At 37.4% G+C, this 24,880-nt stretch overlaps 1 protein-coding gene across 5 annotated transcripts in view; it reads left to right on the top strand.

Annotated features, from left to right (window-relative positions):
• JMJD1C (jumonji domain containing 1C) overlaps positions 1 to 24,062 on the top strand; it is a 316,030-nt gene extending 291,968 nt beyond the window's left edge. For all 5 annotated transcript variants that reach the window (XM_061405104.1, XM_061405107.1, XM_061405102.1 and 2 more), the window contains 10 exons: positions 235 to 449; positions 1,149 to 1,427; positions 4,133 to 4,301; positions 5,034 to 5,124; positions 5,611 to 5,741; positions 6,113 to 6,235; positions 10,684 to 10,823; positions 12,168 to 12,344; positions 22,784 to 22,915; positions 23,159 to 24,062. In XM_061405104.1, coding sequence (XP_061261088.1) covers positions 235 to 449; positions 1,149 to 1,427; positions 4,133 to 4,301; positions 5,034 to 5,124; positions 5,611 to 5,741; positions 6,113 to 6,235; positions 10,684 to 10,823; positions 12,168 to 12,344; positions 22,784 to 22,915; positions 23,159 to 23,248 — 1,547 coding nt within the window. In that variant the 3' untranslated portion in view covers positions 23,249 to 24,062. The remainder of the gene's footprint in view (positions 1 to 234; positions 450 to 1,148; positions 1,428 to 4,132; positions 4,302 to 5,033; positions 5,125 to 5,610; positions 5,742 to 6,112; positions 6,236 to 10,683; positions 10,824 to 12,167; positions 12,345 to 22,783; positions 22,916 to 23,158) is intronic.
• The last annotated feature ends 818 nt before the right edge of the window (positions 24,063 to 24,880 follow it).

Raw genomic sequence — 24,880 nt, 5'->3', positions numbered from 1 at the left:
TATAGCATTTTCATTTGTGACAGGTGCAAACTCACTTCATGTCTAAAACACTGAGGAAGGCCTTCTCATTTTCAAATCATTTGACTCCTGAAGGATCTAACCCGTCCTCTTGTCTGTGCCCAGGTGCTTAGATCACTGGTGCTTCATCTGTCGCTGTAAAATGTAGACTCCCTTTGTCTGTACTTTAATAGCATGTTTAATTTTATTTGCATTTTAAAAAATGTTTTATTTTAGAAAACAAAGAATTTGCCCTTGAAAAGCAAATAAAAGAAGAGAGAGAACAAGATGATCCTGATTCTCCAAATAGTAGAACATCACCTCCTGTATCCCAGAATAATGAGCAAGGTTCAACATTACGAGATTTGCTGACCACAACCGCTGGCAAGCTACGCGTGGGGTCTACAGATGCTGGCATTGCCTTTGCACCAGTTTATTCAATGGGAACCCCCGTGAGTGAGAAGCTAGATTTTTGTATTTCATAGGGGCCTTAAATTTAGATTTGGGGTCTTTGCTGTGAACTACACAATAAATAGATGCAGATGCAATCAAATATACCAAATTACTGTGCATGTTCCTATTTGCGTTATAATTCTGGTAACTTAAAATCCAGAGATTTTCTTTTCCAGGTTAAAAGAGTTGAGGGAGGGACATTTTGATTCCAAAATCGCCCTAAGATACTCCTTCAAAATTTGAAAACCATGTATCTAGTTGGGGGTGAGGGGGAGGGATGGATGCGAATGCAAGTTTTCTTACTTAAAATGTTTAGACATCAATTTTTGCTTTTTCACCAGAAAGAAAATAAAAACAGAATAATTGCATAGGTAGACACAAATTTTTAGCAGCTTTTAAAAGTTGGGAGAGTCTTCCTAATCTCTCTTCCCTCTACCCTGATCCTAAAATGTTACAAAAGTAAGAAAGACCACACTTCGTTTCTGCAGATCCCACAGTTTTTCACATGGAGACCACCCAACTTCTGCTTCCCATTGGCAGGAGCAGTGTAGGTAGGCACTAGAGATCCAAATCCATTTGCTGGATTCTTGAAGCCAGATATATTGTTTGTGGTGGTGTTTGCTATGTTAATGGAACATTAAAGCAGAGGTTTCCAAATGTAATCATTTCTGCTTAAAATATTTATTTTTTCTTATTAGAGTGGTAAAAGTGGAAGGACTATGCCAAACATTCTTGATGACATAATTGCTTCAGTTGTTGAAAACAAAATTCCACCAAATAAAGCCTCTAAGATAAATGTAAAATCAGAGTTCAAAGAAGAACCCAAAGAAAGCAGAAAATCTGCCATGGATGAAAACAATAAATTGTACAGTGATATACCACATTCTTGGATCTGTGAGAAGCATATTCTGTGGCTTAAGGATTATAAAAATACTAATAATTGGAAGCTTTTCAAAGAGTGTTGGAAATATGGACAAGTGAGTATTTTAAGCTCATTTAGTATGCTCTGGGTGGAACTGAAGCTGGTTGAATAGGACAAATGGTTTTCTCCTTAGGACTAAAGAGAAAAGGGAAAGATAATCTTGACACATTTGGGTTAGAAGATATCAGAAAAGTTATCAGAATGATTATTTCTGAATTTTTATTTTTTGACCAGATTTTTATTAATTAATAGGGAAGCACTGATTATTTGATGTTACAGTTTCAGTCTGCTAGTGAGCAGACTTCTAATAAAGTCATATATTTACAAAGTTTAGTATCGCCTTCCTTTCTTTCCATTGTATTTTAGTCCAGTTAACAGATTGATATCTGCTATTATAATGTTAATACTGAAGGCATTTTTCTTGAACTGATAAGTGTAGATGTTTTTGCCTTTGACTGTAGGACATTTATTTATAAGTTAGTTCATCAAATCTTAAATGAGAAACTCCATTATTTAATTCTGCTCAAATAAAAGTGATTTTCTGTTTGACCAGTTTTGACATAATAATGTTTGATACACATTTCAGGTGGTAATTTACTACATTAGTGCACAAATTAGGAGTTTGTATGACTTAGTGTTCTGTTCAGTTTTTTCCTTGCATTCTGGAAAACATGATTGCTATTTTACTTCATTGTTTTCATTCAGTAGATAGTTATTGAGCACCTAGTAAAATCTAGTCTTTGTGCTGGCCAATAAGAGTATAAAAATGAATAAGTTATGTAAAAATGAGTAAGAACCATTTTAGTACAGTGATTCTTAATCTTTTTAGGTCACTAGTCCTTTGCAAAATCTGATGATAGCTTGGTCCCTCACCCCAGAAAAAATATATACACAGTATTTAATACATATTTTTTTGGTTGGCTCTGCCTTGAATCCCTGATGCCATTGCTAGGTTGCAATTTAGACAACTTAAGTTTGTGTAGGCTTAAACAGCCTCATAAATAAATACTTGTAAAAATATGTTAAATGTGCTAAGAATTTTGTTTCAGGTACTATGGAAACTTAAAAGAGTGAATGGCTAAGCTAGAGTACTAATTCAAAAGGGCTGGTAGTCTAAATTGATGTTGTCTCAGGAATTTTCTAGATGGATGGGAGGTTGGAAATAAAAAGGATCAGGTGTTAGAGGAACTGTTCAGTAGCTTTGATTACCTGATGTAAGAGTTTTGTGGGGTAGTGATGGGGAAATGAGGTGTTTAGTTATAATTATATCATGCTAAAGAGTTGAACTTTATCCTATAGATGACAGTTTTAATTGAAGAATCAAAGTAATCAGGTTGACTTTTTAAAAATTGGAATATAGTTCATGTACAATGTTATATGTCATAGGTGTACGATACAGTGATTCACATTTTTTTAAAGGTTATACTCCATTTGTGATTGTTATAAAATATTGGCTGTATTTCATGTGTAGTACAGATCAACATTGATGAACACAGCAAAGCAGATTAGAAGTTGAATTGGAATAAGACTAGAGGCAAGGGGTCAAATTACAAAGGCTTTCAGTATTTCAGGAAGATGATGATGATAGTAGCCTAAGAATTCTGCTTGAGAATATTCTAATATATTTTTTAAATTTTACTTTTCCCAAGCTGCTGGTTACTGTAATAAGCAATGTTACAAGGCTGGATAGAAGTATTACTGAATAGACATAGTATGGTCTGGAAATTAATATGTGAATGATCAGCCATAGTTAATTATCTAATAGTTGACCTGTTTTAATAGTTGGATATATTAGCCCATTGAAAGGAATTTTAATGTTGCAGTTACCCAAGTTGTTACCTTCTTATTCTTAGTGTAGTGTTTGTTTTATGTTTTTGACATATCTTTTGTGATAACAACCTTAGCTTGAGGTTATTCTGCACTTATGGCTCCTCAGACTTATTTTATGTGTTTTAAGAGTATGTAAAAATATCTGTCACAAGAGACTCTTTAAGTCACAACTTTCTGTTTTCTTTTTACTTCATTTATTATAAAGGATTAAAAAAAAAAAACACCTAAGAATAATGCATCAGATTGCCTTAGAGGTCTTTTTTTGACATCGGCATTGGAGTTTTAAAACCTCAAATCTTCAATTGTTGGTTTCTGGGTTAGAGAGTCTGGAGGAAATTGGAATTCATGTGATTTCAAAGAACCAATTGACTTTGAGGGAATCAATCATAGATTTTAAATTTATTGTTGTTGTGCTTGGTGGTTAATATTTTTACTTGTCATTATCTTTGTAGAGGTAAAGAATGTGTGTGTATTCTAAGTGATATAAAATCAAAATGGATATAATTTGTTTTAATCCAAAAGACTATATATTTAGAAATCTTATTACATATGTACAAGGTATTTTTTGTCTATAGAAATGAATCGTAAAGAAAACATGAAAACATTAAATTGCTTAAAAATGGAAATTTTAATGTAGCTTTTCAGACTCTTTCCTGAAAAATACTACATATTATAATTATTGTTTTCAAAAATGACAGTGTACTCTGCTAGTACATGGCATTCTCTTATCACTTTTTCTCTTTGAAAATATATTGTGAACATCTTTCCAGGTCAGAAACTATTTTTAAAAGCTGCTTTAATTCTCACAATTTGTCATTAATTAGTCCATAAATTCAACACATTAACTATTTTCTGTATGTTGTGTATAAAATCAAATTTTTGAAGTGTCCATGTATATCTTTTAATTTTTAATTATCTATCGTTTATAAGCCTGCAGTGGTTTCTGGCGTGCATAAGAAAATGAACATTAGCTTGTGGAAGGCGGACTCAATTAGTCTTGATTTTGGAGACCACCAAGCTGATCTCCTCAACTGCAAAGACAGCATTATTTCAAATGCCAATGTTAAGGAATTCTGGGATGGTTTTGAGGAAGTTTCAAGTATGTTGGTTTTTTTTGTTGTTTGTTTTACTATTTTCTTAAACCTGTCTTCCCAAAATGATAAATTGGAAATATGACTTAACATTGTTTAAATCTTTGAAACATTTGTATTACTTTGTTTTCTGGTCAAAAGAAACAAGTACTTGGAATCAAAAGACTGGGTCCTATTCCTGTCTCTGTCCCTCATTTCCTTTGTTGATAAAGAAGTCATTTAGAAATAGCCTGGTGAGCCAGTGGTTAGTTCTCAGGCTTTCACTGCGATGGTCCAGGTTCCATCCCTGGTGGGTGAACTAAGATTACACAAATCGGGATGCAGTGACCGCCCCCCGCCAAAAAACGTCATTCTGTTTCTTACTGCCATATTCAGTATATTAATATTCCTGGGGAATTTTTTTGGCAACCAACCCCAAAAACTTTTGAAACTTGGATTAAATACTTTGTGTAAAACATTTTCAAAAATTAAAAATAAAAATGTAATAAGATTATAGTTTTAACCTTAGTAACAGTTGTAAACAGGTTTTTTTTTTAAGAATTTTTTAATGTTGCAAATATCTACATAAGGAATAAACATCTTTATACTATATGAATACATAAATAAAAGCAGTCTTTGAAGTAACTACTGTATGACAATAGAGGTGCTCATTCAGTTTACGTTTTTTCTTTCCTCTTCAAACATTAATAAGAATAAAAAGGCAAAAATTATCTTTTTAATAATCAATTGCATTCTTATAGAACGGCAAAAAACAAAAAGTGGAGAAACAGTTGTTTTAAAATTGAAAGACTGCCCTTCAGGAGAAGACTTCAAGACTATGATGCCAGCAAGGTATATTTTTTTATACTTGGCTATTTTGACTCTTGACTTTTGAGGTTGAGCTGAGATTATCCAAGGAGTGAGATAATAAACTACAAATGTGAGCTTTAAGTAGTATCTTCCTCAATTTAAAGGAAGTAAGAAAAAAAATTACAGAACTGAATCTCCGTGGTCTCGGCAGGGGAATGTGAATGTCTTTGCTGGGTCAGTAAAGAAGAGAGGGCTCTGTCAAAGAACAGGAGGCCCCGCTGGTACCTCCCTTCTCCTGGTGCTCTCAGTTTGCTGTGTTTAGGGAAGCAGAATTGCAGTTTTAGTCAGAATCACTTCTATTCTTTGCTTATTGTATATTATGCATTCATTTAAAGTTTGAATGAAGCCAAGCAAAGTTTTTTAACTGTTAGAGGCCTTATGGAAAGTGTAACAACTTGAACATTATATATTTGAAAATACTTAAGAATGTAAATCTTTCTTTAAAAAAAAGTCAATGTTGTTATTCAGATACGAAGATCTTTTAAAAAGCCTGCCGTTGCCAGAATATTGTAATCCAGAAGGAAAGTTCAACCTGGCCTCTCACTTACCGGGATTTTTTGTGCGCCCTGATCTAGGGCCCAGGTTGTGCAGCGCTTATGGTAAGTATATATTTGCATTTCTATCAGCTTGGAGTATGTGGAATTCTAAATAACTTCTAACCAAAGATAAATTGTCTAATCATTTTTAGATTCTACTAAATCTGTTCCATTAATAATTCTTTGAAATATTTTTTGAAGCAGACCAGTGGTATATTAGGTATTAATAGCCAATAGCGTAAAAATATAGTTACATTTTCTATTAACTTTTATGGTGTATTTCATGGATATTTGATATTTTGTGGGCAGGTGTTAGAATAAGGAAACTAAAGCTCAAATTATAACTAACAGACTTTCCTCATAGAGTTGATTTTGGAAGGAATATGTAGGGTATATAAAGTATTATGTTAAATAAAATTTTATTTTATACACAGGTGTAGCTGCTGCTAAAGATCATGATATAGGAACAACAAATCTACATGTTGAAGTTTCTGATGTTGTAAATATTCTAGTCTATGTTGGCATAGCAAAAGGAAATGGCATTCTCTCAAAAACAGGTAAAGAAACTTTAAGAATAGTGGTGTTTTGGAAAAACAGTTGAGTAACCACAATGAGGCTAAAGCTGAAACTCCAGTACTTTGGCCACCTCATGCGAAGAGTTGACTCATTGGAAAAGACTCTGATGCTGGGAGGGATTGGGGGCAGGAGGAGAACGGGACGACAGAGGATGAGATGGCTGGATGGCATCACCAACTCGATGGACATGAGTTTGAATGAACTCCGGGAGATGGTGATGGACAGGGAGGCCTGGCGTGCTGCGATTCATGGAGTCGCAAGGAGTCGGACACAAGTGAGCGACTGAACTGAACTGAACTGAACTGAACCACATCCAGTAATACTATCCAGAATGTCAGCCTCTGAGTTAACATCAAAGATTCCCCCCAAAATTGCAGTGTATTTAGGGATATTTAATACTCATTTTGAGGTATGATTATTTTACCTGGCTTTTTTTTTTTTTTTTTTTACACAAAGGATTTTCAATTTTAAAAGTGAGTTAAATTTACTTTTAGGACTTCCCTGGTGGCTCAGTTGGTAAAGAATCTACCTGCAATGCAGGAGACGTGGGTTTGATCCTTAGATCAGGAAGATCCCCTGGAGAAGGAAACGGCAACCTACTCCAGTACTCTTGCCTGGGAAATCCCTTGGGCAGAGGAGACTGTCAGGCTACAGTCATAAGAGTCGGATATGACTCAACAACTGTACCACCACCACCAAAAAAAGAATTAGATTTATTTTTGGCTGTGCTGGGCTTTGTGACTGTCAGGCGCATCTGTGGTGTGGTGCACACGCTTCTCGTTATGATGGCATCTCTTGTGGAGCGCACTAGGGCTCAGGCTCAGTAGTTGTGCTGCATGGGCTTAGCTGCCCTGTAACGTGTGGAGTCTTCCTGGAGCAGGGGTCAAACCTGCGGCCCCTACACTGACAGGTGGACTCTCAACCACTGGACCACCAGGGAAGTCTTAAAAGTGAATATTTTTTATTTACTCCTTTCATATTATTATTGAGTGTATGAAAATAAAATGGTAAGCTCACTTAAAAACATTTAGTAAAGAAGAGAAACTAGGTTTTTGTTCTGAAGATGATGAAGACACATTCGTATCTCAAGCATGCTTTTTTTCCCTTCTGATACCAAAGAGAAGGGGCCTTTTTCCTAAGTAGAAATAAATTTTCTATCCAGTGTATAGATTTTAGATCCTGCCCTCTGGGTGTCTTTCTGAAACCTTGTTCCATCTATCCATCTGTCATTCCCTTCATTATAGACATTGGTCCTTAAACTTTTCTTTTTACACTGGCTTCTTTTCTGAGAGTAGGAGCAACCTTTAGACTTTTCCACCTTTCTCACAAAGCCTTTTTCAAATCTTGTCTTCTGGCCACTCTCCTGTTACTCCTGCCCTCATGAGGCATTCTCCACTGTGTCTGTCACCTCCCTTTCCTGTTGCAGCTCAGTGCGGGTTGGCCCCTGCCTGCTGCCCCGCTAAGATTACTGTTGCTATGGCTCTCACGGACAGTCATAGTTCAGTACAGTGGTTTTTTCCTGGTCCTTTTATTATTTAAACCATCTGTAATAAATGACACTGTTAATCACTGCCTCTTCTTCAAATACTGACTGTGGCTTCAGTAACACTACACCTTTCATTCTTCGTATAATGGAATCACAGACTTTTCTAGAGTTATAGACTTTATTCCCATTCTGGTTTATGTGCACTTCCTGGGAAAGTCTATACATGATTTCCAGCCACGACTTAGTTCAACAGTTTTTTCTGGAACCCAGAATGTATCTGCAGCTTAGTGGCTAGGTGCTCAGGACCTGGAAGTTTTTAGTCTTCACTCTGATCATGCATATTTAACAGCCTCTGTGATACACAAGGTGGCTCAGTGGAAAGCATCTCCTTGCCAGTGCAGAAGACTCGGGTTCAATCCCTGAGTCAGGAAGATCCCCTGGAGAAGGAAATGGCAACCCACCCCAGTATTCTTGCCTGGAGAATCACATGGACAGAGGAGCCTGATGAGCTACAGTCCATGGGGTCAAAAAGCGTGGGACACAACTTAGCAACTGAGTACACACACATAATACACAAGCTAAATTCCTCCAAAACTATAGAAACTCATAGTTGCTCAGCTAATTTAACTGTTAGAATCAGTAAAAACTCTTACCTCCCCAACTCCCAAGGATTTGAAAGTCAAGCACACGTGAGTTATAGTCTGAGCTCTAGCACAGAAATGTGTGTCCTTGGTGCCAGCTTACTTACCTTTTCAAAGCCTGTAGTGCCATAGAGTTAGTTACCCCTTTGAATCTGCGGGTTCCACACGTGTGGATTCAACCAACCAAGGATGGACAATAATTGAGGAAAGAGAAAATTCTAGTAAGTTTCAAAAAGCAAAACTTGAATTTGGCTAACACAACATTGTACCCCAACAAAAAAATAAAAACATGCTGTACTCCGAAAGTTTCTAATTCTGCCACCCAAAAAATGAAAAAGGAATTTGCTGTATCCAGCAACTGTTTGCATGTTTTTCGTATTGTATTTATAATTATTTGCTGTCGTGTCCGACTCTGTGCGACCCCATAGACGGCAGCCCACCAGGCTCCTCCGTCCATGGGATTTTCCAGGCAAGAGTACTGGAGTGGGGTGCCATTGCCTTCTCCATATGTATAGTTATTTACATAGCATTTATACTATATGAGGTATTATACATGGTCTAAAAGTATACAGGGTGAGGGAGGGTAAAAATACTTAACCAATTTGAACATCTGTGGAATTTGGTATCTGCCGTGGGTGGGGGTGGAGGGTCCTGGGACCAGTCCCTTGCAGATACTAAGGTAAATCATTTGCAACTTATTGTACTTCGTTCAAATTATCCCCTGTAGCACTTGGTCTACAATACAGAGGTGGTTGTTGGTTATACAATCTGCTTTTCTCCTCTGCTTTTCTTTCATGTCCTTAAATGCTAGAACTTTTTCATCTTCCTAATTTATTTCCCATCCCTCTTTTTCATACCATAATATTTGATCTTTTGAGAAAAGTTCATTAGCACTTTACTTTTTGGACTTTTTAAATTTGCCAGTTTTTATAGTTGGTCACCATAAAAAGAAATGTTTGGTACCTACTTAAGCACATGCTTTCTCCTCCACCTATGATGGCTCCCCAACTTCTGTGTCTCCCTAGCAAGTTCCTGTACTCATTCAAATTCCTCAAAACAGATCAGATGAAGGTCTTTAGTAAAGTGTAAACCTTCTCTGCTCCAGCAGTCCTCTTTGTCCTTGTGATTTCACCATCATAAAGTAGGAAATGTGATGTACTCTTTGTAGTAGCTTTTAAAAATTCACAGAGCAGTAACAATTTTCTTTATCTTTTTCGTTTAAAGATAACATTTGACAGGGGACTTCCCTGGTGGTCCAGTGGTTAAGACTTCATGCTTCGAATTCAGGGGACGTTGGTTCACTTTCTAGTCGGGGAACTAAGGTCCCACATGTCTGCTATACAGTGAGGCCAAAAATAAAAACTAAGAAAAAACTTGAGGACTGAACTAGTCTTTGTGCATGCTTTTAACTTGTATCATTGCCCTTGTGATAGTCTTGTTTACCTACACTTATTAATAGCCTCTCTTATTCCAGGAAGTCTTAACTAATCCCCAACATTCTAGGATAGTATTTTGTATATTGTAAACATCTAATGTTTGACTTCAAAAAATCTTCGCAACTAACTTTAAAAAAGATTTCACTATCATTAGTAAACATTTGATATATTCTTTGTGTTAAGCAATAGATTCCCTTTTCTGTTAAAACGTTTCTTTAAAATGTTCATTGTAGTGAAATCAGCAGTTTGAAAATGATGACATTGCTGTACTTCACTCATAGATAACTTTAGTTAACATTTGTTTATACATTCATATATATATATGTGTACAGTTTTTAATCTGTCAACATATTAGAATGGTCTGATACCTCAATTATTAGCGTTTGATTATAGATTAATCAGTAATAATAAATGAGACATTTTGCTCTGCCGTTCATTAGTCATGGTAATGAACAAATCCTTTCTCCCCACTGAACCTTTTGCTCAGCTGTAAAATAGAGATTATGATCCTTGCCTAATAGTGGTCAGGAAAGTCCTTTGTAAACTATGAAATGCTGTGAGTATAAAATTGTTATGACCATAGTTTGGGACAAGAAGAAAAAAGGTGGTCAAGTTTGAGTACAGGTCCTTGGTTTTTTATCTCCTGTTCCTTGGTTTACAGAAAGAAATGAACTGGGGAACGTTATCGTCCCCAGGTCAGTGTTCTCTGCTCTTGTGGTTATCACAGTGTTCATGTATAACTGGGTTTATCTCCTCTTTAAGAGTCCAGTCTAGTCAGGCACTGTGCTTCTCTGAGAGGTCAATTTTAGGCCACTTGACTTTCTGGTAGTCTTTATTGACCAGTATGAAAATATTCTGCGTTTTAGGAATACTCAAGAAATTTGAGGAAGAAGATTTGGATGACATTTTAAGAAAACGATTGAAGGACTCAAGTGAAATACCCGGTGCTCTGTGGCATATTTATGCTGGGAAAGATGTTGACAAGATACGGGAATTTCTTCAGAAGGTATAATTTTAGGTTCCATACGTAGTTTTATCTCTTCACCTTGAAGGAAGACTTAATTTTTAATGTAAACTCATTGGCATTCAGCAGTATAAGATGATTAAATAATTTTAAGATGATTAAATAAGTTTTACTTAGGAGGATGGAATTTTTCATTTGAAAATCAAAAGCTCCTTTCTCTTGAGGAATTTGAATGGCAGTTTCTTCTCAGTTACTAGTTATTGTTTATCCCCGTAAAGAACCTGTTAATGAGTCATGTGTTACCCTTGGTGAAAAGTAGTCACTGGAATTATAGAATATAAAATTTAATATGTCATAGAAGTATGTAAAGAAAGCAGATTTTTTTTTAATGTTGTTGATATTTTTGGCTGTTGACCTAAGGAGTCATATCTGGTTGAACAGGTTGACATTTTGAGTAATTGTAAATTTAATTTACTTGTTAAAAAGTGACATGTTGATCTGAAATTAGTTCAAACCATTTTCTCAATATTTTCTGAATTTTGTAATGATAAGGATTTCTTTTAAGGGACCATAATTGCTGGTTTTCGTATTCTTCTTTCTGAATGAACTTAACGTTTGTCTTTGGTCCGTATAAAAGTGAAGGAGCTATGGCCCTGTAACTATGATCTTATCCCAGAACCACCTACCAGTCTTAATTTATTATAAAGTATGCTTTTTAAAGCAGAAGATTTCACTTGTTAGTCAAAAGGTTCCTTGAAATTCATTTCTCAAGGGTTAGAAGGTTAGCAATATAAGGTATTTATCTTTGTACCTACCTTAAAAAAAGAAGAGCATCAAAAAATATCTGTGAAGTTCATATATACAAATGGTTTGGCTTTTGGAAGAAAGCTACTAAACTAACCTTTCCCCCATCTTTGTGCTATACCTTAAAATTACTGGAAGGAACCAAATGGATGAAAACCTCATTATCATCGAATTTCCTGCCAGTTCAGTGGTTAGGGCTCTGTGCTTCCACTGCAGGGGCATGAGTCCAGTTCCCCTGGTCAGAGAACTAAGATCCCTGCACACTTTGTGGTGTAGCCAAAAAAACTGGGAAAAAATGATCATTATTACTATTTTTAAAAAAGAGAAAACTTCATAGTGAAAGGAGATGAGAAAGGAGTACAATTTACTTTTTTAACATTACATCAGTCTGCATCAGTTTCATATCCTTTTGCTTTTCCAATTGTAGAACATGATTTTCTTTAACTTAAGCTTAATCATCATTCCAGAAGATTCTGAGAATAAAAGACTTATTGTAAAGAAAATTGAAATGTAGCTGAACAGGATTCACCATTTCCTTTATTTAAATTGGGGTATATATTTTCATTGTAATCCATATTTCAGATTTCAAAAGAACAAGGCCTTGAAGTTCTACCAGAACATGATCCAATACGTGACCAGAGTTGGTATGTGAACAAAAAGCTTCGTCAAAGACTGCTTGAGGAATATGGAGTCAAAACCTGCACTCTGGTTCAGTTCCTCGGTGATGCCATTGTCTTACCAGCAGGAGCACTTCATCAGGTAATAGTTACTTGTAGCGCATCATTACTGAACCAGAAAGAACTTGTCCCGAGTTAAATACAGATCAAAGAAGACATGAGAAGGAGAATGACCTACACTAGTATGCCTTCATTAAGAAAGAAAGCAGCTTTTCAGTGCTTGATGAGATCTGATATAATTAAGTGCTTTGAGACTGTAAATTGTATTAATATGAACCAGATTCCCATTGTCGTGTTGTTTCTGATTTAGTGGACTGAAGTCTAATTTTAAAGACTTTTTAGGGAAAAAAAGAAAGTTACTATATGTATTCAGTTCTCAATAGTTGAGAGTTAACAGCAGAAGGGGAGAGTATCAGGTCTTAGAGATGATGTATTTTCTAAGACACCAGATATGAATAGAATGAATTATTGGATAGACCATTCCATAATTCAGGCTTTCAATGTGCTTCCTTCCTATTTTTTGCCAACGTGACTTCCTTCCTTTAGTTTGCTAATGTAACAGTAGCATGTCCAAAGAAAGATGGTACATAATTTTTATAGCTATTGATTCACAAAACTTAAAACTAAACACCTAATTTTTGTTTCTGGGGCTTGACCGGCAGAATGACATAGAATAGACAGTGATGTGGAAGGTTTGGATTAAAAGCGTGTATTGGGGTTTCTATAAATAGACTGAAGCTACCGAGAGCAGTTTAGCCCTCATAGTAACAAGAGGCAAAGGCAGCCTGGGAATCCAGAAAGCTGGCTTGTCTCAGAGTTGGTTAAAGGTGGCAGAGATGTATTGAGATGTATTTGATGTGTGTCTTTTGACCAAGGAAAGCTTCCTACATTTTATATACCAATACATAGTTACAGCCTGCATAATATTTATGACACTGTTTAATAGCCACAAATACTCCTTGAGTGATAAGGAGTATTTAAGATGTCAAGTTTAGGGTTAGATTTATCATTCTTAAATAACATTTATGGTAGTAAAATACAATCATCATTATATCTTTTTCTCTATAGTGACATCCTAGCGAAAAAATTACACTTATATGTTTTTTTCTCTAGGATGTTAAAGTTGTTTTTATTTTCCCATGGACTTAATAGAATAATTTCAAAGATGTGTCATTTATGATTCATGTTTAATTGGGATGCACCCCACGTATCATTCTTGGCCTTCTAACCTCTTACCAGAAAATAGATAGTAAAGTGAACGTCGCCCAGTCATGTGACCCCATGGACTGTAGCCTGCCAAGCTCCTCTGTCAGTGGGATTCTCCAGGCCAGAATCCTGGAGTGGGTAGCCATTTCCCTCCTCCAGGAGATCTTCCCAACCCAGGGATTGAACTCACATCTGTTGCATTGCAGGTGGATTATTTACTATCTGGCATCAGGGAAGCCCAGAAAACAGCTAGCCTTTATCCAAATGTAAAATGCCCTGAAAGGAGCAGTCTGTTTAAGAGAATAGTACAGTAAATATTTTGCAACTATAAGTAATTATCTGACAACACAAAACAGGTTCTCTTGAAAATCCTTATTCACATACTCAGTTTATCCAAAATTCATTTTCTTTAAAATCAAACTGGACAGTGCATTTTTTAAGATATAATTTATATATAGTATATGTACTCTTTTTTACTATACAGTTTTGGGAATTTTCACAAATGTGTAATTAGGTAATAAAGAACATTGCCATCGCTTCAATAAATTCTCTCCGCCTACGTCCTCCCCAACTTTTCAAAAGTTTTTTATTGGAGTGTAGTTGATTTATAATGTTAATTTCGGGTAAACGGCAAAGTGAATCAGTTATATATATCCACTCTTTTTTACATTCTTTTCTCATGTGGGTCATTGTATTGAGTAGAGTTTCCTGTGCTATACAGTAGATCCTTACTACCTGTTTCATATGTAGTAGTGTGTATGTGGAGAAGGCACTGGCGACCCGCTCCAGTACTCTTGCCTGGAGAATCCCATGGATGGAGGAGCCTAGTGGGCTGCAGTCCATGGGGTCGCGAATAGTCAGACACGACTGAGCGACTTCACTTTCACTTTTCACTTTCATGCATTGGAGAAGGAGATGGCAACCCGCTCCAGTGTTCTTGCCTGGAGAATCCCAGGGACGGGGGAGCCTGGTGGGCTGCTGTCTATGGGGTCGCACAGAGTCGGACACGACTGAAGCGACTTAGCAGCAGCAGCGGCAGCAGTATTCCACTACCATGCGTGCCGCATCTTTACCCATTCCTCTGTCAGTGGACATCTAGGTGGTTGCCATGTCCTGGCTGTTGTAGATTGTGCTGCAGTGAACACTGGGGTGCATGTCTCTCTTCAGATCATGGTTTTCTTTGGATATATGCACAGGAGTGGGATTGCTGGGTCACACGATAGTTCTATTTTCAGTTTTTTAAGGAATGTCCATACTGGCCCAGTTTACATTCCCATCAACAGTATAAGAGTGTTCCTTTTCTCCACATCCTCTCTAGCCTTTGCTTGTAGATTTTTTTGATTGTGGCCATCCTGACCAGTGTGAGGTGGTACCTCATTGCATTTTTGATTGCATTTCCCTAGTAATAAGTGATGTTGAGCATTTTTTCATGTGCCTTTTGGCCATCTGTATATCTTTGGATAAATGTCTGTTTACGTCAATCCCCAAATGGTGATTGGCCATTTTTTTTTTTTCATTATTGGGCTGCGTGAGCTGTTTGTGTATTTTGGAGATTAATCCCTTGTCAGTCGCTTTGTTTGCAAATATTTTCTCCAGTCCTCAGGGTTCTCTTTTTGTTTTGTTGATGATTTCCTTTGCTGTGCAAAAGCTTTTAAGTTTAATGAGGTCCCATTTATTTTTATTTTCATTACTGTAGGAGGTAAATAGAAGATCTTGCTGTGATTTATGTCAGAGAGTGGTCTGCCTAAGTTTTCCTCTAATAGTTTTATAGTATCCAGCCTTACATTTAGGTCTTTAATCCATTTTGTGTGTAATTTTGTGTATGGTGTCAGGGAGGGTTCTGGTTTCATTCGTTTACGTATAACTGTCCAGTTTTCCCAGTACCACTCGTTGAATGTTTGCCTTTGTCACAGATGAGACCACAGGTGTGTGGGTTTATCTCTGGACTTTCTATCATGTTCCACTTATCTCTCCCCCACTTTTAGTCACTCTTCTCCTACCTGACATTCCTATAACCACTTACCTATTTTCTTTCCCTGTAGCCCTGCCTTTATAAGAATGTCATATGATTGGAATCATGTAATATGTAGCCTTTGAAAGTGTGACTTTTCTTAGTCAATATAATGCCTTGGAGTTTCATCCATGTTGTTGTATCAGTTCAGTTCAGTCACTCAGTCGTGTCCGACTCTTTGCGACCCCATGAATCGCAGCACGCCAGGCCTCCCTGTCCATCACCAACTCCCAGAGTTCACTCAGACTCAAGTCCATCGAGTCAGTGATGCCATCCAGCCATCTCATCCTCTGTCATCCCCTTCTCCTCCTGCCCCCAATCCCTCCCAGCGTCAGAGTCTTTTCCAGGGAGTCAACTCTTTGCGTGAGGTGACCAAAGTACTGGAGTTTCAGCTTTAGCATCAGTCCTTCCAAAGAACACCCAGGGCTGATCTCCTTCAGAATGGACTGGTTGGATCTCCTTGCAGTCCAAGGGACTCTCAAGAGTCTTCTCCAACACCACAGTTCAAAAGCATCAATTCTTTGGCACTCAGCTTTCTTCACAGTCCGACTCTCACATCCATACATGACCACAGGAAAAACCATAGCCTTGACTAGACAAACCTTTGTTGGCAAAGTAATGTCTCTGCTTTTAAATATGCTATCTAGGTTGGTCATAACTTTCCTTCCAAGGAGTAAGCGTCTTTTAATTTCATGGCTGCAGTCACCATCTGCAGTGATTTTGGAGCCCAGAAAAATAAAGTCTAACACTGTTTCCCCATTTATTTCCCATGAAGTGATGGGACCAGATGCCATGATCTTCGTTTTCTGAATGTTGAGCTTTAAGCCAACTTTTTCACTCTCCTCTTTCACTTTCATCAAGAGGCTTTTGAGTTCCTGCTCACTGTCTGCCATAAGGGTGGTGTCATCTGCATATCTGAGGTTATTGATATTTCTCCTGGCAATCTTGATTCCAGCTTGTGTTTCCTCCAGCCCAGCGTTTCTCATGATGTACTCTGCATATAAGTTAAATAAGCAGGGTGACAATATACAGCCTTGATGTACTCCTTTTCCTATTTGGAACCAGTCTGTATCAGTAGTTGCTTCTTTTTATTACTGGGTAGTTTTTCATTGCTTACATGTGTCACTTGGTTTTGTAATCAGTTCACCAATTGAACATTTGTGTTATTTTCAGTTTGGATTAGTAACAAAGGCACTATAAGCCACATTCACCTAAGGGTTTTTTGTATGAACATAGATTTTCATTTCAGTTGGGTAAATACCAACCTGGTCACAGGATAAGTGTCTGATTTACTTGATATAAGATACTGTGAATCTGGTGGTTATACCATTTTCCATTCCCCAAAGCAGTACATGTGAGTTCCATTTCCTCTGTTTACTGGCAGTTTTGTTTTTAAGCATCTGAATGTACGCATTGTTATCTCATTATGGCTTTAATTTACATTTTCTTAATATCTAAATAAGTTGAACATCTTTTTATGTGCTTACTTGCCATCTGTAAATATGTTCTGGTAAATGTGTGTTTAAATATTTGTCCATTTTTTTCAAAATGCATAAACTGGAATATATTAAAAGTTTCTGTTCATTAAAAAGCACTATTAAGAGAGTGAAAATGTAATCCAAAGAGTAGGAGAAGTGTTTGCAATGCGTTTATATATACAGTTTTGTAATTGGGTTCTTTTTCCTTACTGTGTTGGGGGTGTCTACCTGCTCTGCTTAAGAGTCCTATATCTGATATGTGCTTTTTAGTTTTTACATATCTTCTCCCAATCTGTGGCTTACTTATCCTTCCATTTTCTTAATAGTGTCTTCCAAAGAGTGCTTTTTGATGAAGTTCAATTGATCAACTTTTTTCTTTATTTATACTTTTGTTGTATCTGCAGAATTTTTGGCTAGGTCAAGATCAAAAAAAACTGTCTCTTAAATTTTCTTCTAGAAGTTTTATAGTTGTTAGTCTTATGTTTAGGTCTGTTATCTACTTTTTAGTTAATATTTGTGCATAGAGCTCGTGAACTGAGGTTGTTTTTTCATGTGGACATTCAGTTCAGTACTGTTTAGGAAAAAGTGAAAGTTGCTCAGTCGTGTCCAACTCTTTGCGACCCCATGGACTTAGTCCATGGAATTCTCCAGGCCAGAATATTGGAGTGAGTAGCCTTTCCCTTCTCCAGGGGGATCTTCCCAACCCAACCCAGGGATCGAACCCAGGTCTCCTGCATTGCAGGCGGATTCTTTACCAGCTGAGCCACAGGGAAGCCCAAGAATACTGGAGTGGGAAGCCTATCCCTTCTCCAGCAGATCTTCCCTACCCAGGAATCAAACTGGGATCTTCTGCATCGCAGGTGGATTCTTTACCAACTGAGCTAGGGAAGCCCAGCTATTTTTAAATCTTTTTTCTTTTGAAAATGTAATACATCCATCCAATTTTAAAAAATTCAAACAGTACACAAGGGTTGATGGTGAAAATTAAGTCTTTTTCTCACCTTTGCCCTGAGTTCCTCTACCCTAGAGGCACTCACTATTAGCAGAGAACCATAGAGAGTCCATGAGTGTAAATGTCTCTCTACTGCTTGTACTTTCTTGCGGGGGAGAGAGGGAAGAGAATAGTCTTTTTTTCCCTCAAAATAGTGGGCAAAATAATCCTGTTTAAAGTTCAGAAGTCACTGTGCTTTAGCATCTCTGTGCACTTGTATCTGATCTGTATATACACACACACTCCTATTTAAGATGCTATGCTTAAATAGACTGAAGCAGCATCTGTGACCTAAACTGGCAAATTCTATTTTGAGCTCTGCCACTAAATTGTTGAGTGTTCCAAAATAAAAACTTATCTACTGCATAATTGGGCATAAAATTGCAGGCATTTCCACCTCCCTTCCTTTACAGGGTGTGATAATGGCAGTGCGGTTATTTGCACTCTGTTGAAAGGGTGTTGGCCGTGACTCACAAGTGGTGGTAATGTGGTTTTTACAGAGAATGAAAAGGAAGTACCAGCTCCATTCACAGTGTAACCTGGACTTAAGATGCATGATTATTTACAATTTATGTAGTCCTTAGAACTGAGTCCTGAAAACTTTTCATTGATGGCTTCAACACTTCCACCAAACCACAGATAGCCCTTAAAAATAATCCCAGAGCTTAAGTCAGTGCTTCTCACACTATAGCATACACCAGAATTCCTGGAGCGCTTGATATAACACATAATGCTAGACCTTAAGCCCAGAGTGGGTCTGAGGAAGAACCTGAAATTCTACATTTCTAACAAGTTCCCAGGTGACTCTGGTATTATTGTCCGGGAACCATGCTTTAAGAACTGCACAAATAGAAAGCCCTGGCAAAGCCAAGGCATCTATCAGTCAGGAAACTTTGAACCAAATGATAGCACATGAACTGACAGTCCAGCAGTGCTAGGGAAGAATCCACATACTTTTCTTTGTCAGCAGTGAACACTTTGAAGACCTGGGGCTAGGGGAGGGAGGGCCGCAGGTGACTCAGCAGGGGCATTCAGATGTATATCTTGGCAAGCTGAGGGAAAGTGTCGTAGCAGCCCTCCTTATATTCTAAAAACTACTCTAGAATTGCAGGCTTAAAAATCTTCTGCTGGCAAATATGGCTGAGTCTGTGAAACCCCTGTGTTTGTATATCCTTGGACAAAGCAGATAGATGGTGACCTCCAGGATTTACTTTGTCTCAGCTCTAGTATCCTGAGGTTTAGAGTAGCTTTTAGTTCTAAACAGCAACAGTTTTTTTGTTTTCTAAATTAACACAGAATCTTTACTGGTAATGTTTTCCTTAATTGCTTAATTGATTTGTGTTTGGTCATTCACAGTAAGTTAATAATATTCCTAAATTGTAAATTGTCTGCATTCTTATGACTAAAAGGACTTAGACAAAAGTCAGTGTTAAGATAATAACCTTCCTACCATGAAAACAAAAGTTACATTTTCTAAACATTACCTACTTATGATTACAACTGATCCTTGAAGGCAAGTATGAATTAAGACAATCTACTAAGGAAGTGAAATGTAAAATGACTCACAAGATGGCCCAGAAAGGGATAAGTGGAATGGGAAGTTCACATATGTTCTACTTTAAAACTAAACCTTGCCTCTTCGAACTAACCCTGAAGTCTTTAAGCAATTTATAAATATCAATTTGAGGTCATCAGGAAACAGTCATCATCTAAGAGTGCTTTTAAAACAACCATAAACTGGCTAAGACCGACAGAACCAACTTTTTCAGAGCTCTAGAATCTACTTCAAAACTTAACATTGGCCAGGGGCCTGCTTAATGAAGAAAGGGGTATGTGGTTTTTGTTCTTTAAGGAAATCTCTAACACCTTCGATAACCTAACACAGACATCAATGACCAGACCCAAAAACAACAGTCTTTGCAAAAGCAGTTTGGAAAGATCATAAAACAAATAGATGACTACAACCCATGTCAGTCAACAGCATCACTCTCCGGCAGGGGTAGAATCTGATTGTAGCTACTGCATTATAATGTCTAGATGCCCAGTTTTCAACCAGAATTCCCGAGCCTACACAGAAACAGTAAAGGATGGCCTCTTCGCAGGGGAAACGAGCTCAGCAGAGGAAGGCCAGACATCAGGCTGACTTGTCATAGACCTCAAGTCTGTTATCTTAAATATGCTCGAAGGGCTAAAGGACTATGGGGGCTGGGGACGGCAAATGATGTATGAACAAAATTAGAATACTGATAAAGAGAAGTTTTTTGTTTTTTTTTTTAAGATTCACATGCTAAAAGTTAAAGGCTTGAACTTCAGAAAAACTGTACTCCCGACAGCTTGTTCAGGTGAATGTAAGATGGGACAGGGCATTTGGAGACTGTGTATGTTGGCGTGACTGAGTTACTGCAGGATTGTAAAGCATCTCTGCTGCACAAGAGATCACGGGAGCTGGGTTCCTGTTGACTTGCCATTTAGTGGCTGATTTGTCTTGGAACAGGCGCTGATCTCTTGTCCATACTTTGCTGCTCTGTGAAATAGAGCATCTGTTCTACAGACACATAATGAGGACCCACTGGGACTGCACAGTGATGCTGACAGTGTGAGGCATCCACTGTGTGCGTCTCCAGAGGGACCAACAACCTACTGCTCACGTGAAGACATGTTTAACAATACGTGCTGTCAGGTTACCAGTGGAGGCACGGTGCTTGAGTTACAGAATAAAGACATCTGCAGCTGTTCAGGTGGTCATTACGCCCAGAGGAGAAATTCCAGCCCCTTCGGAATTTCATCACTTTTATCAGATTTTTTCCACAGTCTCTATTTCCCACTTACTATCTCCCCCTTCACAGTTCTCTCAATTAAATTTATTTTCGTATTTTTAAAAATGAGAATAAATGTAAATGCTTAGTTTTTCAGTTATTTCTCCTTTACCAGGAATTTTATGATATCTTTTAACATCACTGGAGTTACAGCATAGAAATAATCCAGATTGGATAAGCTTGATCCTTTCTCTGTCGAGCGGTTCTAAAGAAATTGTAAAGTGCAGAGTCAGTTTGTACATGCTGAACAAATAACAGATGATATTGACTGGCTTCTTGGGAAACCATTTAGTCAAGAGAAAAAGAACTAGTAGAAAAACGGTTGTATCGATAACACAAGAGACTGAAGGATATCTTTAATTGGTTGATTTGAAAGAAAGGCACAAAAAAAATCCTAGGAGAGTTCTAAAACTGTGTGGTCAGAAGATCTTTCTGGAACTAGTTTTCATCACAGTTCAGTTCCGTTGCTCAGTCGTGTCCGACTCTCTGTGACCCTATGAATCGCAGCACACCAGGCCTCCCTGTCCATCACCAACTCCCAGAGTTCACTCAGACTCACGTCCATCGAGTCAGTGATGCCATCCAGCCATCTCATCCTCTGTCGTCCTTCTCCTCCTGCCCCCAATCCCTCCCAGCATCAGAGTCTTTTCCAATGAGTCAACTCTTGGCGTGAGGTGGCCAAAGTACTGGAGTTTCAGCTTTAGCATCATTCCTTCCAAAGAAATCCCAGGGCTGACCTCCTTCAGAATGGACTGGTTGGATCTCCTTGCAGTCCAAGGGACTCTCAAGAGTCTTCTCCAACACCACAGTTCAAAAGCATCAATTCTTTGGCGCTCAGCTTTCTTCACAGTCCAACTCTCACATCCATACATGACCACAGGAAAAACCATAGCCTTGACTAGCCAGACCTTTGTTGGCAAAGTAATGTCTCTGCTTTTCAATATGCTATCTAGGTTGGTCATAACTTTGCTTAAATAATCAAACTTAAGTTTTACACCAGAGAGTAGATTAAAGGAAACTAAACTTAACAGTGAAATGACCAAATGCTGAAAGTCAAAGGAGCAACATCAGAGATCCAGATTGACTGCACTGATTGGGAAAACATACCTTTCATACAGTGGGTTTGTTTTTAAGTTCCAATAAAACTTTATGGACAGTGAAATTCAAATTTCATATAATTTTCATGTCACAATTTTTTTTTTCCCCCAATCATTTAAAAGTGTAAAAACCATTCTCAGCTTACTTGCCATACACCAGGTGGTGGACCATATTTGGCCTGCTGGACATAGTTTGCCTGTCTCTGATCTAAATAATCTCATTTGTTATTATTACTACTTCTATATTAACAGTAATAGTGTAGGAGTACTTACATATAACTTAACTACACTCTTCAACTAAGGATAACTGTAAAATGATTATTGCTTTCCTAGTTAGCATGCAGTTATCATACTTTCAAAAACGATTTTCCCAAGAAAATATTTAAACATTTATCTAATAAAAGATTAGATATATATGATAAAATTATAAAATATATTTAGTAGGCTTATTTAAATTTTAATTTGATAATTCCCCATTTATAGGACTCTGTTAGTCGCTCAGTCACGTCTGACTCTTTGCGACCCCATGGACTACAGCCCGCCAGGCACCTCTGCCCATGGGATTCTCCAGCAAGAATACTGGAGTGGGTTGCCATGCCCTTCTCCACAGCAGTTTGTTTTTGTTGTTCTTAATTAACACACGAAAATCTACCTTGACAAAATTGATAATTAGGATCCAGTTATCAGCCTTGCTGAAGGATTCCTGGAAAAGTTCTTTTTCTTGCATCATTTAAAAATATTCTATTTACATGAAGTCATGTTACATGAAACTTCTCAGTGATAAACTTTCTCATAAAGTGTGGTGTTCCACTTTGAAGTGCATTTGACGTTTTGGAGAAAATAAGTTCTTTGGTGAATTGTCTCTTGTTGAGACCACTTTGCCCACCTTCTAAAACTCCTGTTTTACTCTGTTGGGGAACAGGTACAGAATTTTCACAGCTGTATTCAGGTAACCGAAGACTTTGTGTCTCCAGAACATCTCGTACAGTCATTTCATTTAACACAGGAACTGAGACTTTTGAAGGAAGAAATCAATTATGATGATAAACTACAGGTAAGAGATGAGTTTTCTAACTACTTCCTATTCTGCAGGCTTTTTATATTCAGAATTATGATACATGCGTAACAGCTTAGGCTGTCATTGCCTGGTTTGTCACAGTACAGTACCAACCAAACCAGTATTTAATTGTGTGACTCATTTTAACTTTGGCTTAAGTTTGTTGTAAACTCTTGTCGCAATTTTCATTTGTTAATTTATCTCCTGCTGAAGTGACTAGAAATACGACATCTCTTTCAGGTTAAAAATATCTTGTATCATGCAGTCAAGGAAATGGTGAGAGCTTTGAAGATACATGAAGATGAAGTAGAGGCTATGGAAGAAAATTAGATGTGGTCCAGTTTAATGTTTTTAGACCATTGAGCTGGAATTACTTACTCTTAGACTATGATATGTATGTACACTGACTTAAGTTTCATGAAACCATCAGTGCCAAGAAATTCTCTATGTAGTAATTACTTGTTACTGACACCACAGCAGTATAGCGTAAGTCACAGCTCCTGTGATTCAATATGAAAACAAGCTAAATCTTAAAAGCAGCAGTTCGTAGCTGTTTTTGTATTATAGTGTATATGATGTTTGTGAAAATGCCAGATTTAAAATGATGTATTTATTTTTGGAAAAAAAATACAAAATTCTATGCTATATTGTTGATCAAGTGTAAATGTGACCTTGTACAGTTTACTAAAATAACTGATATTTTTCACTACATTGAGACAGTTACTGTGAGAATAGGACACAAACACCAGCTATTGCCTGCATTTGGGAAATTGCTGAATCGCACAGCATACATGTCATAATCAGAAAATTACTGCCAAATAATTGTAAAATTTGTAAAATATAAAGTATATAAAGTAGATACTACAGACACTTCAATATTTTGTTGAAGCTATTGACTGTACAATTAAACATTTTCAAAAGGTGTAATTTATTTAAAATTGTCTCATTTTGGTAAAATTTATGTGAACTTTTAAAGCTAAATATTAAACTTAATATGCTATGTAAATATATACATATATACATTTAATGATGTATTTTTTTAAAACATTGGCTTGCTTTTATTTGTTAAAGTGCAAGTGTTACATATGGCTTTGTAAAGTTGAGAGGGGTTTTACATTTTCCATTAAAAGGACTTTATCAAAAATGGGCTAGTGTAAGTGTTCTCCCTCCTGCTATCTGTATTCTGGGGGCTTCATCATCAAGGCAACTTACTTACCAGCATTTTCTTGCGGTACAGTGTCCTCTCCCGGAACACTGCCCTCTTTTAAGCTTGTTTTAGGCCATCACAGGTAAGTGCCTCGAGTTTCTTGTCCTGTGGCCCAGCTGATGAATACAGAAAACTCCAACATGTTATTTGTGAACAAATTTATTTCACAGAGGAACTCATAGGTTTTATAAGTCATAATTATGAGATTATACAATTTCAAGTAAGTGTGTTTCACTGCAGAGATACTTGCTAATATACAGTTGGGGTGTGAGGAGACAGGGAGGCAGGCAGGGAAGAGCCTGAAGTCACTCAACCTGGATTAAATATGAGTTCGGTTACTTATTATGCAACCTTGGTAGCTGCCTTAATTTGGAGTCTTGGCTTCAATAGCTGATGACTGTTATCAGTTGGTTGCTTGAAGCTCATAATCCTAACCTTCTGAGTTTTACTGAAAAAAATGCAGCCCTCCACTGACACCTGCAGGATGTTGAAGGCATGACCTTTTCTTAGCTGAAAGCACATCATTTAAAATGAAAAAAACAGTAACCTAAGTGACGACCTTGTCGATAAGTTGCTAGTTTTTATTCTGTTGCTCATGTCCACCGTTTTAGGCTGTGTCACCCTCTGCTCCAGGAAAGTTTCAGGCAGGATGTGAGCAGTTATATTCCACATTAATACTCTACCTGGCACAAGGGTTAATGGCATGGATGGTAACTGCGGGGCCAGTGGTTAAAGATGGGGATAAGGGAGCTGAC

This window comes from Bos javanicus, chromosome 28 (genome assembly GCF_032452875.1).
Source record: "Bos javanicus breed banteng chromosome 28, ARS-OSU_banteng_1.0, whole genome shotgun sequence".
NCBI classification, from domain to species: domain Eukaryota; kingdom Metazoa; phylum Chordata; class Mammalia; order Artiodactyla; family Bovidae; genus Bos; species Bos javanicus.
Note: the sequence above shows the minus strand (reverse complement) of the source record. Positions and strands in the feature narration are given on the sequence as shown.